This window comes from Neodiprion fabricii, chromosome 3 (genome assembly GCF_021155785.1).
Source record: "Neodiprion fabricii isolate iyNeoFabr1 chromosome 3, iyNeoFabr1.1, whole genome shotgun sequence".
NCBI classification, from domain to species: Eukaryota; Metazoa; Arthropoda; class Insecta; order Hymenoptera; family Diprionidae; genus Neodiprion; species Neodiprion fabricii.
The window spans coordinates 33300275-33318299 of record NC_060241.1 but is presented as its reverse complement, the minus strand read 5'-3'; the positions used below and the strand labels follow the sequence as shown (position 1 = coordinate 33318299).

General features: G+C 42.3%; 2 protein-coding genes across 4 annotated transcripts in view; one reads left to right on the top strand and one right to left on the bottom strand.

The window, feature by feature from the left end:
- Positions 1-18025, top strand: part of LOC124177864 — a 65279-nt gene that overhangs the window by 41928 nt on the left and 5326 nt on the right. For 2 of the 3 annotated variants that reach the window (XM_046560753.1, XM_046560754.1), the window contains exon 1: positions 17389-17773. Coding sequence is in view for 1 of the 3 variants with exons in the window: in XM_046560752.1 (XP_046416708.1) it covers positions 17729-17773 (45 nt within the window). In the remaining 2 variants the exon portion in view is untranslated. Of the gene's footprint in view, positions 1-17388; positions 17774-18025 lie in introns of those variants that run through there. The other variant, XM_046560752.1, reaches the window with a different exon arrangement.
- On the bottom strand, positions 12911-15530 carry LOC124177869. The gene is made up of 2 exons (XM_046560762.1): positions 15402-15530; positions 12911-15330 (listed from the first exon to the last, which is right to left on the bottom strand). The coding sequence occupies exons 1-2, from the start codon at positions 15441-15443 to the stop codon at positions 14755-14757; spliced, it is 618 nt and encodes a 205-aa protein (XP_046416718.1). The 5' UTR covers positions 15444-15530; the 3' UTR covers positions 12911-14754.

The following is an 18025-nucleotide window of genomic DNA, read 5'->3' as shown; positions in this document are numbered from 1 at the left end:
GGGAGCTTTAACGTGTCCCCCTTTTCGTCGGGCCCGGCAGCGCGACTCCGACTCTCAAACTTTTGCTCCATTCTCCGTCAATGTCCTTTAAAGTCATTATTCAATTTCCCGGTCTCGCTTATTGCATTGGAAACAACCCTTTCCTCTTTTCTTTATACTCGCATATTGGACGGTAATTGATTACCGACGGTTGCCTGTTACGTTTAAATTAAGAGATTTTGATCTCTTCGTTGTACAGGAAAATTAGACGAGATTGTTTCTGATGGAGTAGTAATTTCTTTTTGTTTTTTTTTTTTATTATCATTCTCCTGATCTTTTATTCCAAAATTTCATACAAAGATTAAATAGTTCGACTATATACGTTTGCCATTGGTACTACAAGGTGTCAATTTCTAACGAACCTTTATAAATTACAGAGTTGATGAGCTTGAAATTATTCTACAGATATACGTATGAGATTTGTATATTTTTCGTTGTGACGTAACTGTCCTTTCTTTGAAGCGAAAAAAATTTTTAAAAACGCGACCGAATTAATTTTCGTTCGTAAAAATAATTTCCACACCAAGAAACGGATTCAGAAACAATTATCACCTACTTACGGAAGACTGTACGAAACTGAAGGAAAGTATTTTGAAAAACTGAAAACAATCTAATTAGAAATGAATCTTTCTTTAACGAAGTCATAATTCTGTTGACAAACTGTCGGTAATTTTTTAACTTTTTTTACATCGATCTTCGCGGCGATCGATGGGCCGAAAGAAGTTTGTGAAAGGCCGGCGCAGAATACTCGGTCCGCATCGCTGATTCCCCCTGCAGTTAATCATAAGTTTTTTCTCCTTTCTTTGCGAAATAGGTCTTATATATCTGAAACCTGACCGAACCTGTACTTTCCCATTTATCAAAGTTATCTGATCGGTCCCGTCGGGACGAAAGGCTGAAATTTTACGCGCTCAAGTCGGGTCCTTGAGAGATACGAGGCGATAGCTTCGAGTCGAGATTTATATATATATATATATACGAGGAAGAGGAGGAGGGGGAGGGGGACGGGGGACGCGAGATTCGCAAAGCGTGTAGTTGACGCCCGGAAAAATACGCTCCTCGTATTTCTATTTTCGCAAGCTCGCTAGATCCATTCAAGAGTTATTCCGTATAATAAAAGAAAGGAAGAAAAAGGACAAACCGTTTTCCTCTTCCTTCTGCAAACAGAGATCCGCGTTCGTTTTCATTTCACTTTATTGCGCCGATGTTGCACAATCGTTATTCGAATAACGTTCTCAGCTCTGCGTCTGATTGAAATCCCTGCAGCAGCAGGTACATTTAATTTATTTAAACGCGAAGGTCGGAAGATACGTGCCGTGCAGTTCGCCAATCGGTTTAACACTTTTATACGTTTTCTCACGATTATGTCAGACAGGTTACATGCATGCATGACATCGCGGCTGCTTGTATGTACAAAGGAGCTGAGCGACCGTCGAATCGATAACTATTTATAATATACCTAGAACACGTGGCGTGCAGACAGTCCAGGTGATCGTTATCGACGTGCCGAGAGAAATTTCTAGTCTGGATTACACCGTATATACGGTAGGGCGGTTCGTAAACAAAAAAAAAACAAAAAAAAAAAACAAATTATTTTAACTTTCAAATATTCAAAATTTCAACGCAGATTTTTTCGTACTAAAAAAATTCCCACGCGTCTCAGGTTTTACAAAAAGTTTTATTTCGTCGTACGAAACATACGTTATAGCCACAGAAGGATTTAAGGATATCTCAATTTTGATATTCCCGAAAAAAGCCTTTTTAGAAATTTCAACGTCGTTGAGGCAGTAGTAAAAAAAAATTGAAAAGTGAGATATTTTTTAGCGAAGAAGTGCGAAATCTAATAAAAGGACCTTTCCGAACCTTTCTGGTATACCGTCTTCGACTATTTTAGTTTCTTACCGTGACGTTAAAAATGAAAATGAGTTCTGTGGCTGTAACCAGAAAATCTAGTATTTTTCACTTTTTCTATTCGTTTGATTAATTATCGTCACTCTTACCGCATCATCCTTTTCTAACTATTGCGACGATTTGACGTTAGTGCGGCAATAAACTGACATTGAGACCTTGTTAGATCGAAGACATTTGATCAACCAAACACATAGATCTAATTTACCAATAACCATCAATTTTAGTATGCCCAAGCTGACTCCACACACATTTCCATGCAATTGGAACGTTATTTGAACAGTTATTACGACGATACCCGTTTTACTGGAATTCTCTAGTAAATATAATAGGAATGAAATTTCACTCGGTGGCAGGTTGTAGACGACGATAATTAAGCGAGGCCCGGAAAAGGTCGTCCGTGGCCTCGCTTCAAAGATCGCGGGGTTAAGTCAACTGATCGAGGGTCGGAGATATAAAGTGGAGAGGGAAAACAAGGGGGAGAATAAAATTGGCGAATTCAATATGAGCACGTATCGCGCGATTCCTTGCCGACGCAAAGGTAATCACTTCGCGGCGAAAGGTGAACAGCTCGTTCCGCGGAAACGTTAAACGAGAGGGTTCGTAGACCTCTCGATAATTTCGAAGCCGTAAAATTGCGTCGATTTAATCACGCTTCGCGGCCCTATGCATATAGGCATAAGGAATACGGTACCTGCGAAACGACGTTTTTTCATCAATACGTTTCTGCATTGCTATATATCGTTCCGTTATATCGTGCATATTACGTTCTGCATCGTGAATATAACGTTAATTGGTCAAAATTATAATCCGCAGTTGCGACTATGTAAGATAAGAATGGCCAAAAATAATCGTTTATAGGTTCCCGATTAATCGAGTATAATCGATTATTTCTTAAACTCGGTTATTCTTCCTGGTAATCGGTTTTTGTTTTTTACGCCCATGAACGAGGCAATAAAATATCAATTTATGTGATTAGCGTGTCAATTGTCATCATTGTTTACTCACTAAGTACGTAGCTGATGTAATAAGTGAAAGGTAAACGAATATATTCACCAGAAATTGAGAACTATTTTGAACGAAACTGTAAGTTATCAAAAAAACTTTTCCTCTATTAAGACTACATACCGAAATTTACGAAATTTTCGTTTCATACACACCGTTTCAAAACAAAAAAGAACGAAGCAACCGATTGCTCGATTAATTTTTACCGGTTCAATCGAGTAGTGTTCGATATTTTTTTGATTTCGATTAATCGATGCATCGATTATTTTCAACTCAGTGTCCATCGCTATTGTTCGAGTTTGACGAACGGTTTGTTTTTCGAAAATGAATCAAAGCAAAGAGAGAGAAGGAGAAAAATCCTTCGTTGACAGGTTGACGCGATTGTCAAAATTCTCAACTCTCGATCCTCTCTAAATATGGTCATCGTTTTACTCCCGACCAAAATCAAACTGTTACGACAGCTTGCCCCGTCTTCGGAAGGCTTAAGGTCTGTTTGTCGTTTGACCTGCGCACAGATTCCTTGCACACGCATGTATACATATATATATTATTATACATAGATATTATTGACGTAAAAGAGGAATTGAGCAGCGTGGAATTATCAATGAAATACGTCACTCGGTCAAACGCCTAGAGGCGAGAGGCCTGTCGCTGACGTAATAGTCCACACATTCTATACATCTGTAAGGCGATCGTCACCGTATAGCGAAACGTTTTTCGTTGAAACGTACGAAAGCTTTCAGTTTCAGCGGGGATACCCAGTTGAAATAGTTACAACGATCAAAGATATAGGCATAACGAAGTAACGTCGACGAATAGGGTTGATGGACGGCGACAGAAATATTACTAGAAAACTTGAGTAACTATGATAGATCGGACGTCTGAATCAAAAGTCAGGAGGATAGTACGAAGCGTTTTAAAAATTTCCAGCAATCTTATTTGCCCCGTTGATGGTGAACGTTAAGATAAAAACGTGTTTTTCACGTAATAAAAATGAATCTGAAGAAAATCGAACGACATCAGCTAAGAGAATTAGTCAACAGTTCGAAAAAATGCTTTATAATTAGAACGGTCAAAGTGATTGACCTCTCATGTCTTTGATACGGTTCTGATGTTTTTAGGCCTATTTTTTTGCGATATAGAGATCTCCACAGATTGCCTGCGAAAATTTCACGAACAATTATCTGCAGCGAGGATGAGAATACATAGATGTGCGTAAATACGATACGACAAATGTTCGTCAACGATTAGATTTCCTCATTATAATTTTATCATAATCTAAGATTTATTGAATGTTTTTCAGACAGTTTGTAGGGATATCTAGTTAGTGAAGAAATCGAGCTGAGAAATATTAAATTTGGATGAAAAATACCCGACTTCAATCGTTTCAAACGTTCCAACAGTAAAGCTGTTTCTCAAATCGTTGACATCTTATAGTTTGTGTTATTCAAATTACTTTTGAAAACACATCTAGCATAATTGGAAAAATAAGAAAATAGTGATTTTTCCGCCAATGTTTCGTTACGATAACGTTGCTAACTTCAACCTCGCTCATTCAAACGGTTCATACGATCCATCCTTAAGCACATGGATTTTTTGCAGCATCACGTATGAACTTGGGTACATTTTATTACACGAAATGATTTTGGACGTAGTAGTTTACCGTAGTGGTAAGACGCAACCGTTGGAGCGTAGTGTAATCTAGTGAATACGGGTGGCACGGGTCAGACTTCAGATTGCGGTGAGAATTACAAGTGTGGCGACTCGTAACTCGGCACGTTTTTTGTCTACAGAAACGTATAATTGCCAGATCTCACAGAGGCTCTTTGACAGAGCGCGAGCGCTTCTTCTCGGTCTGGAATTCTTGATGGAAATTCGTCTGACAATGAAGTGTTACAGAGTTTTCGTACAACTGAAATGAATTATTTCACTTGATCAAACTCTGTCTGTATTCAAACCATTCGAAATAGACGCCATGTTATACAAATTCAATGCTATCTCGGTACAAATTAAACCGTTTTCTGTCATGACCTCGTAAAGATGTAGTTATTCCTCAATTTATATGCATACACGCTGTTGTACACGTTATCGCTTTAGCTTTTAATAAAATTTTTACTACGCATCCTCTAACGGTTGGAAAACTGTACAACTTTTTTATGGGTATACTCCACACCCGTTAAACATTGCTAAGTCGGACAATTTTTACGTCACAACACTGCCATTTGCTTCTGCAGAAATGATTTAGGGGGTCGGTTGTCCGCTTCTGTTTAATCGTCAGTGACTTGCAGCGTAAAAGTCTTCTGCAAATAAATGAGCCATCTTGTAATGATATCGAACGGATTTACTAAATGTTGAATGATTTCGAAGCGATTTGAAAGTAAGCTTTCGATTATAATTCTAGTATTATAAAATTTTGTACTTTTAAATAGAATTTCGTGACTTTGGAACACATTAATTTGATAGATACTCAACCAGCATTAAACACACCTTCTATATCCAAATTGGGGAAAAAATTGTTCGAATGATGAGATTAGAAATTTTTCTATTAGCTGCTCAACATTTGGGAAAAAAGACGAAAAATACAACCCGGTAGACATGGTCAACAAACTTCGTGTAGCAAATTCCTATAGTATTAAATTCTTGAGGTCCTCACCTTCGTACCACTCGACCAGTTCGGAAGTGGAAAAGTTTCATCGACTTATGGATACAAAAAGTCAAAGCCACCGAAGTAACGGCTTGTGTACATAAATAACGCTACGCGCGACTTTAAATCGTGGCATTTCAGCATCGAAGAACGCTTAACAGATCCTTCAGTCTGTCAACGGATGAAACAAGCACATTCGTACGAAACTGGGTATTGTTCAATATACTTATATCGTGACAAGCCGTATTCAAAGAGGTTTTCGCTGTTATACCTACGTAAAATCGTCGAGAATTTAAAAGTCTGCTTCTTCGATCCATAACAGGCAAGGTTTTGTTCCAAATTGCTTGTCGAACATTGCACGGCGTTACTACAAGCAAAGCTTTTTCCAACGGATTTGATAAAATCGAACCCCGTGCCTTTGAAGACAAAAACCTGTTTAGATCCATCCGAAAAACCGCTATACACGCAATATATTATGGGACATTCCTTACCGTGGATACATATTTAAATAACGTTATATCATCGTGACACTGAAATCGTTGACCATGATACCGAGAGCAGGTATTATACATGTGTAACTCGCTGACAAAGTTCAAGATCCCGCGGTGATGCGGCTCTAATCGCCTTGAGAATCATGCGACATTACGTGTCGCTCGATCATTTAATGGATCATAAATCAGGAACAGCAGCCGGCGCTGCGTTCTAATATATCCGCGCTGTAACTGCGGGTCTGTCTTATAATACGATTCAAATCCTTTCCTCCAAGTTTCGCCAATGATACATCACGCAATCTCGCGGACGGCCACGCGAGGTCGGTTGGGTCACGTTTTAAGGATAGATTGGACAGCCGAAAGCAACCGACGCGTATAACTGTTTCTCGGGATTATCAATGCCAAGTTTAATACCGCGGAAGTGGTGGACCGCGATAAAAAAAGAACCAAAAAAAAAAGGTTGACGATAAAATATGTAAATGTACATATATAATATATATATGTATATATATATATATATATATTTGTGTGCGTGTGGGCAACATTCGCACGTGGAACGGTTACAAATCCGTTGCGTCATGCGGGAAAAGAGGTCCGCGAGTGATGGATTAGTATAACTTTTACCGCGTTTGATTTCATTTGATTTGATTTTTATTTTTTCCTCTTTCTCTTCCTTTTGCCAGTCTTATTTCTTTCCAAAGCCACGCAACGAGCAATTCACTTCGCGAATCGAAAAAATGAACCGGAATAGCAGGAACGTTCAGCTCGCGTACATAACGTACGCGTCTGGTTCGAATTAACGCACGGAGCAACCGCGGATCGATTTGGTTTTAACAACGTTATAGTAACTTGGTTGTTCACCGTCATCGCGAAGGTATAACACACGTACACGTAAGGTACACCGCAGTTGTGTGGGCGTAGTTTTGTTTGCATAGTTGCTTTCTATAACCGTGACACCGGATAACGCCGGAATAAATTATTGTCAAACCGTTGCGACAGTGACGTTATGACTGGTACGTACGTACGTATAATAGATACGTAAAATGCTGCAAGGCACTTCGGGTAAATAAAACGAGACATTCGATTGCGACGCGGAATTAGATTGTGGTGAAAATTTGATACGAAACGCCCGTTACGGCATCATGGGAAAGTTGTCGGAAATGATATTCACAGGAATATGTGGATTAGCTGTGATTTCCTGGAGTGCTGCGGGAATCGACGGGGTTAGTTAATTGATTAATTAATCACTCGTTACCGCCGAGTAAATTGCAATCAAGAAACTGCGTAGGTGTGTAATGTTGCCTTCCGAAATAGACGACTAATCCGGTAAATATACGAATCTAGATCACGCCATGCAGCCAGTGCTATACCTCGATCTACCCATTTTCCGTCGCGAGCGATTGTAATCGATCGTTTTTTTTCATGCAAGAGGAGAAATGAAATTTTTCGACAATCGCCACGCTGCAGGCAATTAAGCAATTACTATAATCAAGTATCAGAAGTGGTTGGCATTTTTGTCTCTTTATTCCAGAAAGTAGAGAAGTTTCGTCTTCGGTGGATCTTGGAATTTGCGAAGAAAGACATGTTCCACTTCTCGTCCGAAAAAGAACATCACAATGTAATAAAATTCGTTCGCGAAAATTTTAGCTTCCCTCTTTCAAACGGGATTAACAAGAGGGGATGCAAACAGCGGCGACAATGGAAAGGCGTCCCTTAATAGGATTGATGACATTTGACCTTGCCAACCCCCAAATTGCCTCCAAAGGTATAAATGAAAACCCGTGCCAAAGCGAAACTCTTCACCTATCTCAATCACAATTAGTGCCTATAATCACGTCTTGTCGCTTAATTTGCATAACATTGATCTCAAGGATATTTGAAGTTACTATTTTCCGCCAAGAGCGCACTGTTTAAAGAATCCAAAATTTTCACAAATCCGGGATATGTATCGTCAGTATTAATTTGAAGAAAATTTTGCGCCACAACCACGATGTTTCCTACGTTCGGCGATTCGAATTGAGGTTTGAAATTTTTGAAAATCATCGACCGGACCGCGAGTAAAATAACGCTTTAACAAAGGCCAAAAATGATCGTCATTCAAACTGCAATGGATAACGTACCTGATATACAAGGCACGATTTGTAATTGAAACGCACTGGGATATATACGATATCGCTTTGGTCGCACGGATTTCGATTCAGATTCCTTAATTAGGAGCAAATTCGGGGGTCGTTAAAGTGGATTTTCGTTGAACCCCTTCAGCCGTCGCTCGAGGCGACAACGAAGTTGAACGAAGTAAAAAATCTCGAGCCCGCGAGTTTAGTCAACATCCTCGTCCTCGCGAGAGGCGAGCGGAGGTCCCGCGGGGCGCGCGTGTTCCGGAAGGTCCTCTTTAACGGCGTTACTTTGCGGCCTTGGTTCACAGCAGAGGGTCGAACAGCGGGGATGAGACGATCCGCACCCGCGACACACCGCGATCAACACTCGGCTCTCTCTTCTCCACTTCTTCTACCAGCCCTCGAGGGCTGCCACTCGCAACTCTGCGGCTCGAAGGGCGAGCGAGCTTGCGAATTCTTGCATGGTGCGCCCGGTCGACGCGCCTCAGGGCGACGCTTTGCTTTGCGGGCGTCTCGGCGCTCGGCCCGGTGCCGACTGCTTCGACCTCCTGCCTCTCCTGACACGTACGAGTTGCGCTGACGCGCGCACACGCCGTTTATACGTGACGTCGACGTCGACGACGACGACGACGACGAGGACGAGACTCTCCGTCTTCGCACCCGCGTTAGTACCTCTCCATCCGACGTTCCGTGTCACACCTGTAGGTACCTCGTCATCCTGTAGCTCCGTCGCGGACGATAAAGGGGCTTTAACGATACCATTGACGAAAGTTCATTTACCGTAACAAAGAAGCGGAAGAAGAAGAAGAAGAAGAAGAAGGAGATGGATAATAGAAATTAACCCGTTCGCTTAAAAATGAAAATATTTACTCAAGATACCTGTATTTCAACAAAGAAACGCTTCTTCAATGATTTTCAGATGTTTTGAACATGTTTCAGAAACTGAATATTTTTTTTTTTTTTTCTTCAAAATTTGCGTTCTTCTCGCAATTGGAGAATAATTCTACAAAATTGATATCGGCCATCGATTGGTCAGAAAATTCTACCCCTGTTTCATATACTTGACAACCATTCAATATGCGATATATTTCGAGAAAATGGTAAAAAACGAAAATCAAGATCTTACGCTATAGTGTACAAAAAAAGGAATCGGTTGGTTACCATTTCAACTTGCCGACTCTCCGGCTGGTTGAAATGGCCTTCATCTTCACCTCAGTCGGCGGCGATTCGAGTTTCACAATCAGAGGCCTAGATCATGGACTAGCCATTCTTTTCTTCTATTTTAATTTCACCGTTTTTTACGGTTCACAGTCGATGAAAACATTCATTCCTTTCGCCTTTACTGGAAAATTCTGATAAGATGGGTGTATTGCGGCAATAAAACCAAAATATTGTTCGAATTGAAGGCAAGTATGGGAAAAATGTATGTTTCGTGATTGTCAACGTTGATCCGTTTGTTGAGTTTAGTAGATTTGAGTAAGCTGGTGTTATCATCACGTTCTTGTTGAACTATCATTGAACCATCGCTAAAGTTACAACAAAAAAAAAAAAAAATACCGTACGAGTAACTATAGCTATCCGAAAAAATAGTTACACAAACTAGATCTTCTGGTCAAAGATAAAAACCTTTTTTTCAATTTCTATCCAGAACACTGTCTTTCGGTTACGGTAAAAGATGACAATAGATAAGGACCGCATATTGACGATACTTAGAAATTTTTTTTTACTGTACATACTCCTCGCGCAAGTTACGTTCGGAGTAATAAACCTGCCGTAGAAATTTTATCACGGTTCCTGCGCGGATGTAGCGAATGCAGAATCGACACTCCGTATCCGGTGAAAAAATGAATACCTTTCAATGGACCTCAGTGCATTGGTTCGACGTCAGCTAATCGGATCGGTAGAGCTAAAACACACCGTAAAAGCATGAGCGTCGTCGCGGAGTAGAGAGATTCATATTTCGTTAGCAGAATCAGTACATTATCGGAAACACAACGCCGTGCTCTAAAGTTCAAACCGAGTCGCAGCTAATGCTCGGAAAAGTAACGCAAGTTACTCGAAAGGTACGAGTCAAATTTCATTCCCCACTAATTTCGCGACGTACGATCTGGCGGTTTTACATGGAAGTCACCCACACACACCATACACCATAGTCGACGAGTGGGTGGTTTAAAAGCGATATGGCTCAAGCGGAGGGCTCAGGATTTGCGACCGGATAGCCCGGGGGTGGACAAGTAAATATAGAAGTACACGGGGGTCGTCTGGTTAAATGTCAGGAAAGTACAAAGGTCTGCAGGTCCTGCAGGATGCGAATCGTTGCGTGGGAGGTTTCATGGTTCACGGATCCACGGTGTTGACGATAAGATACGAAGCTGCATCCTGCTGGTAGATTTTTCCCTCGGAAGCGCCACCCAGGCGATCGTTATTTGTTGTAACGTGTATTTTTTACGTTCGACACACGTGTGACTGGGTTCCTAGACGAGGGACTGGCGGTCTTGAATGATCCGGCGTAACTTGTTGATTGCTCCATATTCGCTTAGAAGCCTGTTTCGAAAGCAAAAGTGGCTCGGTCGATGTTCCTACGAACAGTGTGATTAACATCTAGCCCAGTACTTACAGCAATTATTGTTGTCGGGTATTCGGTAGTTCATTAATCACTACCACCTTCGACCCACACGCGCGCAACCTTCCACGCCTCGTTGCCGGTATCATAAATACTCTTGATGATACACTGTTTCATCGCTCAAGTTGCACAGCTCATCCCATCCTCGAGGCAGAGTTCATCTAATACTGCTGACGGTACGGGATATTAATTGATAAAATCGCGTTCGTCGAAGTTTTAGATGGTTTTACGATACAAGAGTGGAAAAAAACACTCGACGAATAATGAAGTTGAACATGTGAATTGATGCTCGCTGTTTGAATCTCTAAAACTTGCCGTGATCGTGATTGCTGGTGTTTTGCCCCGATGAACTCTACTCTACTCTCTCCCTCCCTCTCTCTTTTAACCGAGAATTTGAAACTGTTATTCGTTATACGATGTCCTCGCAGGAGTAGACGAGTCTTGGTATACGAGAAATCGAATAGCCGGGGAAATTCTCGCGAGCTCTTAGCTCAATAAGTCTCCGGGCTACCGGTCGTAAATATGGAGATGCAATTACGCGAAGGTTGGCGAATAAGTTGGTAAGGGACGAGATGAGAATTACCTGCGGGATGATTAGTTTTACCTTTTACCAAGAAACTGGTAAACGTAAATGTGACAACCCGCCCCTGCCAACCTGCAGGATAAAACGCCCGCTCGTCTGACTCCCGCATAATTAAATTCCCCACCGACGACTTTCCCTTTTTTTTTTTTTTTTTTTACGTTAGCGCGTGTTTTTCATTCTGTCTCTCTCTCTCTCTCTCTCTGCACTACTCTTTTTTTTTCCTATCGGCTCGCTCGTCCACCTTTCATCGGTTCCACACACGCGGCAATGGGTAATTTCTAGCTTGGTCGCACCGAATCCTACAGGAAGCGCTGATTTCGGATTGACATCCGAACAGGGGTGAAATTCCCTTCGAAAGTTCCGCGCTGGCCAACGTTACGCGATTAGCGATATGGCCGGGCGAAAGCTTGGCGGAAAAAATCTAGGGTCATATACGTGGGATGAACGCAAATAAACGCGGCCTCAGTCAGCCAGAAAAATTTTATACCTACCTCGACGAGCGAACTTTGCGGGGATGATATATGTATAATTTACACGGCGAAGAACGCCACTTTACTTATTCAATCGCGAAACCGGGGGAAATACGAGGGTGGAGTAGTATTTCCACCCTTGGAAGGGTGAATTTTCAAGAGAGACATCGGAACTTTGCAGTTTACGTGCTTGATCATTATTATTGTCATTATTATTATTATTATTATTATTATTATTATTATTATTATTATCAATAATACTATTAAACGTCGGGAGAGAAATCGTCAGGTTGATCTATTTCACAGTTGAAAATAAGTATTGAATAACTCGTTTCGTCGGAAACAAAAAAAACAAATCTTCCCTGAAACAATATTATTCGATGACTTTGTTCCGATATTCATCACCGATCGCGGGGTGTGGATTTTTATCGTACAAATGTTTTCCGATACTTCGGGCACAGTGATCAACATTCTTGAGATATTGACAGAGCCCTCGACTCGGTTGCTGACTCGGCGTGTAGAGAAAGGATTCGCTCGGCACCGAGGGCGGTGTCTTGATTCACAGAAATGGGTCGCCAATTAGGTCAAAAGGGGTCAGGTGCCAACTTGACTCGAGGATCGTGCCCCGTTCCTTTACCTCGTTTCTCGTCATTTCCTTTCCCCGCAGGCGGAGGATCGAGACGAGTGGCGTCGGAGTGTTCGGGTCTCGTGTACAGAAATTTCATGCGTTTCCAATATCCTTTGGGGAATTTTCATTCCTACCGTCCGTTTCGCAGCTAAGATCAATTCGACGGAAAGGTATTATTTTACCCTAGGGTATTTTTATCCCCCGAATTTAGAAGCGTATCTGAAGGATAATTAATTGTGTGTAGGAAGTGGGTCACAGACGTCGTTCGAAGCAAATTGCATAATTTAATTCATCGAGGTTGTTACGTTGTATGTAGGTAGGTACGAACCTACGCGAGTATAATTAATCGGTAAGCTTCACGAGGAACGATTTATTTACATAAATTGCACGGTACAACACAGGTGTGAAAATTTCTATCGCGGTTGTACGCTGATGATAATCTTCATTTAACAATCAACAATCTTCCGTTCAACAATCCTGCCACGTCATCGCGAGAGCATCGCGGCTATTAGATAATTGGCTCGTGACCAATCGTCAATCTCCGCCGAGGAACTGAGCAAACAATTCAATCCTGAGGGCTGATAATAAACCGAAGAAAGGAGATCGCTCTTCAAATATCAAAAGCTACGTATACATTTTTCCCCTTAATTCAAGGGGCTGCAATCATAATGAGCAGGAACTTCCAATAATTTTTCCAAAGAAAATTGAAAAACCTTGCTGATCGGGGGGGGGGGGGGGGGGGTGTAAGGGGGCAAATAAAATGGAAAGTACATAAGCGAGACAGATACTGCAGGTTACACGCCCCAAACGATTATTTAACAACTTTTCCCCCAACGAATCAGAAAGAGGGCGAAAGTTGTCCGAGTAAGCATGCGGAGCTAGGGGGAGTTTTCTTAAAATTGCGAAGCTCACGCAAACGAGCTCGCGATTAAGCCACGGTGTTCACCTTCGAATCTGAAACGAACTTTTCCTCCGTATATACCTGTACACGTGTACAATATCTACAGTTAACAGCCAACTTTAAACTCTCCAGAGTCTTAGGCCCCAGCGTCCCACTAGTTTTCGAACTACCCGCAAACTCTGAAAGTTTTATCACTCGCTAAACTTTTCTCCGCTAATGGCCGAACCCCTCTGCGAATTCAATTCCCGCAACATATTATTCTAGTTTGCGGATTGAATAAATCTCCGCTTTCTCCGCGAATCCCCGGTGATCTGAATGCCGTAATTGGAGTAACGAGAACAGAGTTTACCTCTGCTGATTGTCAGCGTTCATCGTAATGTATATTCAATTTACTCGCCGTCGAGACTTCGGAGAGTTACCGGATTTATTTTCACTCGCCAATGATACCGCACGTTCTTTCTTTCTTTCTTTTAACTGCGGTGGTTGTAATAGATGTATAAATTAATTTTCGTTTTGTGAGAAATTCATCAAATTTTTACAAGAATCGATATATTGTTCGAACGAGAGTGTTTACGAGGCGGGAAATGGTGGCCGCAACAAAAAATCCTGTCGTAGGAATCGTATGAATGTTTTTCACGTACATTCAGATGTCACGAATTTCATGGTGGGAAGAAAAACGTTGAACTTGATCAGAATTCTTTTAGATATTCGTAGTAGAAAATGTAAAAGTGAGTGATTTTCGTTATATTTAATTGTTAACTTTCAAGGTATGTAACATTCCATCAGATATCACCAGGGAGTTTAAAAATTCAGTTGGAATCATCAAGTTTTCAACGCAAAAGTATATTGTTTCAGGCAATGGAATACCATTAGTTGATTGTTTTCTTTTTTTTTTTCTAATCATGTATCAACGACCGCTTGAAATGATATTCTTTGCGATTTTCACTGACGACTTTTTCCTTGCAGTGTATAATCCAATAACCGTGTTTCCATTATACAGAAGAATGTATGCATCTACATCGTTGCGTCCTTAATTTAGCCCCAGCTTCTACGATCTCTTGTAGAAGGTAGAATCGAAAGCTGAATCCATAAACTGCTAAAAAACGAATATTCAATCAACGAATATACTTCACAAAAACAAAAAAGGTAAAAAATGAAGCTTTATCTTTGGGGGGTGACGTTCTCAAATTCAAACATCCAAAGATCCCAACCATATACACCGTACATACATTCTTCTGGCAACGGGCTTTTCTCGTCCATAAAACATGCCGAGAAAACTCTTAGAAAAAAAGTTTCCACTTTGTCAGGTCAAGTTGAAGTATGATTCTCGTTGCGTAGCTCGGTGTTATTTTCTATAAGCAGTCGGATAGTCCGTGAGAATACTGCCAGTCGAAACAAAGGCTCCAGGACCACCGAGGATGCCTCCTTTGTTGGCGAACCATCCGTTGCCGCCGAAGAACCCGGCAGGATCAAACCTGTTGGTGTAAAATCCGGAGTCGTTTAATCCAATCAGATTGGCGAGGGCCCCATTAGCGAACTGTTTGCTGCCGTTGCCCTGATCGTTGGAAACGATCGAGCCGAGGTGGCTCAAGCTCTCCTTGAGCTCTCCGATCCTGTCCTGGAAGAAGGTCTGGGGTGAGAATTGAACCTTCTGCGCAAAGGGTGCCAGGATCCAGGCGAGTCCTTGCGGTCGTTTCGCGCCGTCGTCCACCGTGACATTTTCCAACAAGGTCGATGACGTCGGAGGCGAAACCCTCTTCGCACCAGAGGTCAACTGGTCATTCGACGTCCTCGCCGAGGCTCCGGGAACTTCCCCAACCTCGGCTTCCCTCTTATAATCCCCCTGCAACCCCGTGTCTATTTCATTCCCTGCACCCCCTTCCGAGGCGCGTTCGATGGGTTTGGAGCTGACTTTCGCGCCCTGGAAACAGAGTGTTGGAAACGAATGATCGTTGGTGCTTTTGACGAAGAAAGTGTGGCGGGTGTTCTTACCGAGAGAATTAGCAGTAACAGCAGCGACGGGACGGACAGCATGGCCGGACTTTACTCCCTTACCGTGATATTCGGCAGTTAACGATTGTCAATAAACTTCCGTCGATGCTCTTCCCGGACGTGTGCTTGCCGTAAGTCTAACACGAAGCGAGTCCAACCTGTCCGCTTTATAGACTCTTATCGCCACTGAACGATATTATAGGGGTGCCCCCATATCCACCGCTTCGAGATAAATTTAACGAGATTAACTCACCGCAATATCCGTTCCAGCCGGCTGTTGCGTTACGGTCTATTATATACAGGTATCGAAGAGCCTTGAGCAATGTCGTTTTTTCAACAGTATACGGAATGTGGGCGGTATTAAATCGCTCGGTTCCCCATCGGCTAAAGAGATGATTTAATCCTGCAGTGAAATCAATCATTGTAAACAGCTACCGGGAGAACGTAAAATGGATTATAAGCGTCAGGAAAATAGGCAAAGATTCAAACGTCCAGGTTCCATCAAGAGGAACAAAATATCTGGAAAGATGTACACCTAATGGTCCTTCGACGTTCCTGCACAGACACCGAGCTTCGAGTCTCCGTACACTACACACCAGTGGAAATGAACACAGGGTGAATTTAACGGACCCAGGTTCCATTGTCGAGCCAGTCTACGTTGTAGCAGAAAAGGTGTGTCTCGATAGGAAAATGTGCGGCACGTGATCAAAGGGCGTGATGGAATCTCACGCAAGAAACGTGTTTTCTCTCTCCCCGTGATCCTTTCAAGTCGCTCAGTCGCTCCTTGCCATCTCTTCTTCTTTCTCGTCGGGCTGGTACGTAAACGAGTGTAAATTAATACAGGAATTTAAAAGGTAAAATTCGACGACAACATAACCGGTCGTGCTGTTTTAAGCAGACTGCACACTACGCGGCAACTTTGCGAGCAAACGAACGTGTATAATAAGGTATACGCGTTGGGTGTAACGCTCCGCTCGTACCTACGCCTTGTGCCATCTATCATTGAGAATTGCCGGACTTCTCTCGAGGTCTAACGTTCCCGCATCTCTGCAATATCTTGTTCAATGTCATCGTTTAGCCTGCACTCGTCGCAAGGTAACAAGGCCCAGATCCTCCGGCATACGACTCCATCCTCCATTAGACCGTTATCGGATCGATGGATCTCTCTATCGGACGTCACATGCTTAAGTCTTTCGTTAATTATTCGACCTTCGATCCGACTCCCGAGTTCAAGGAACGATCGTTCAAACTGGCGATGAATAAATTTGTCTCCGTCTCGAGTCAGACTTTTTCACTCAAATACTGACCACCAAATTACCCACTGATTTAATATATTTGCTGGATTACAACGCCCGCGGAAAGCCGTGAAATATTTTTATTTGTAAAGTTGTGGATCTCCATAGATCGTGAGTCTTCTTTCCCTCTCACACCGGCACGGTTCAACGTCTGGAGCTTAATAAAACTGGAAAAACCACCAGAATCGATAGGTTAATTTAACGTTACACCGAACGGAGTGGGAATTCCCTTGCGTTCGTAAACACGCCAGTCTGGGGTAATGATCGAATTCGTACGAATACCGAATAACGATCGATTACGCGCACAGGTCGTAAAACGAGCGGCTCGATTTCCCCGTTCAGTGTATAAAAAAATACGTAGCGACTTTAAGGAACGGTACATAATATTCATGCGAATATATCAATCTTCTTTCCTTCCAACTCACAATCGGTTTGCGCAGAGACAGAAAGAGAGAGATAGAGAGAGAGAGAGAGAGAACGACACCTCCGATCCGAGGCACGGTTAAAAAAACTGCTGGCAATATCCTTTCCTCCGGGCATCGCGATCACCAATAATACGTACGTCCGTGTATCGCATCACACCCATGCACACATTATCGTAGGTGTGTGCGTATAGGATTCGAATCGTTAGTCAGGACACACGAACGCGGCAAACTGACTTACTTGCGTACTACATACGAATCACGGATGCACGTCGTGCGTGTCAAGACGTGGCCGAAGGAGACGCGTGTATGTATCTCAATTAAGTCGGCTGTAACCACTCTGTGTGAGTGAGTCACGAGAGTATGTTTGTGTGGGTGGGATAGGAGGCTCCGAAACCGTTACAAGAGAAGTCTTTTCAAGAAGACCAGTCTCGACTTACCTACCTGCCTGTCGTCAAGCACAGCTTGTGAGCGACGGAAAATCAACGCTGCAGATTTCAAAGAGTCGACCGGATTTACGCTGCAACGCCCGAGGATCGAGGCGAGGTCTCTTTCGCCTTTGCATTATCGCAACCTTAAACCTAAAACTGGAGCTGCTGCGTAGATAATCATGAGAGCGGTGCACTGCCTTTTCATCCTGCTCGTCGTTCATGGGGTGAGTGATTGTTTGTTTTTGTATTTTGTTTGTTTTCATTTTCTTCTTCTTCTTCTTCTTTCAACTTTCTTTAATTGTTATTACGTATATTGTGCAGACGGTGATGTCAACGCGATATTTACCCGCGATCATCATCGTCTTATTGACTCCGTATAATTTGTTTTCACATCTCCTCTCGGCTGTACGGCCCCGAGCTAAAAACTCGAAAACATGATATTTTGAATTCCATTAATCTGCCGCGGTTTATTTTTT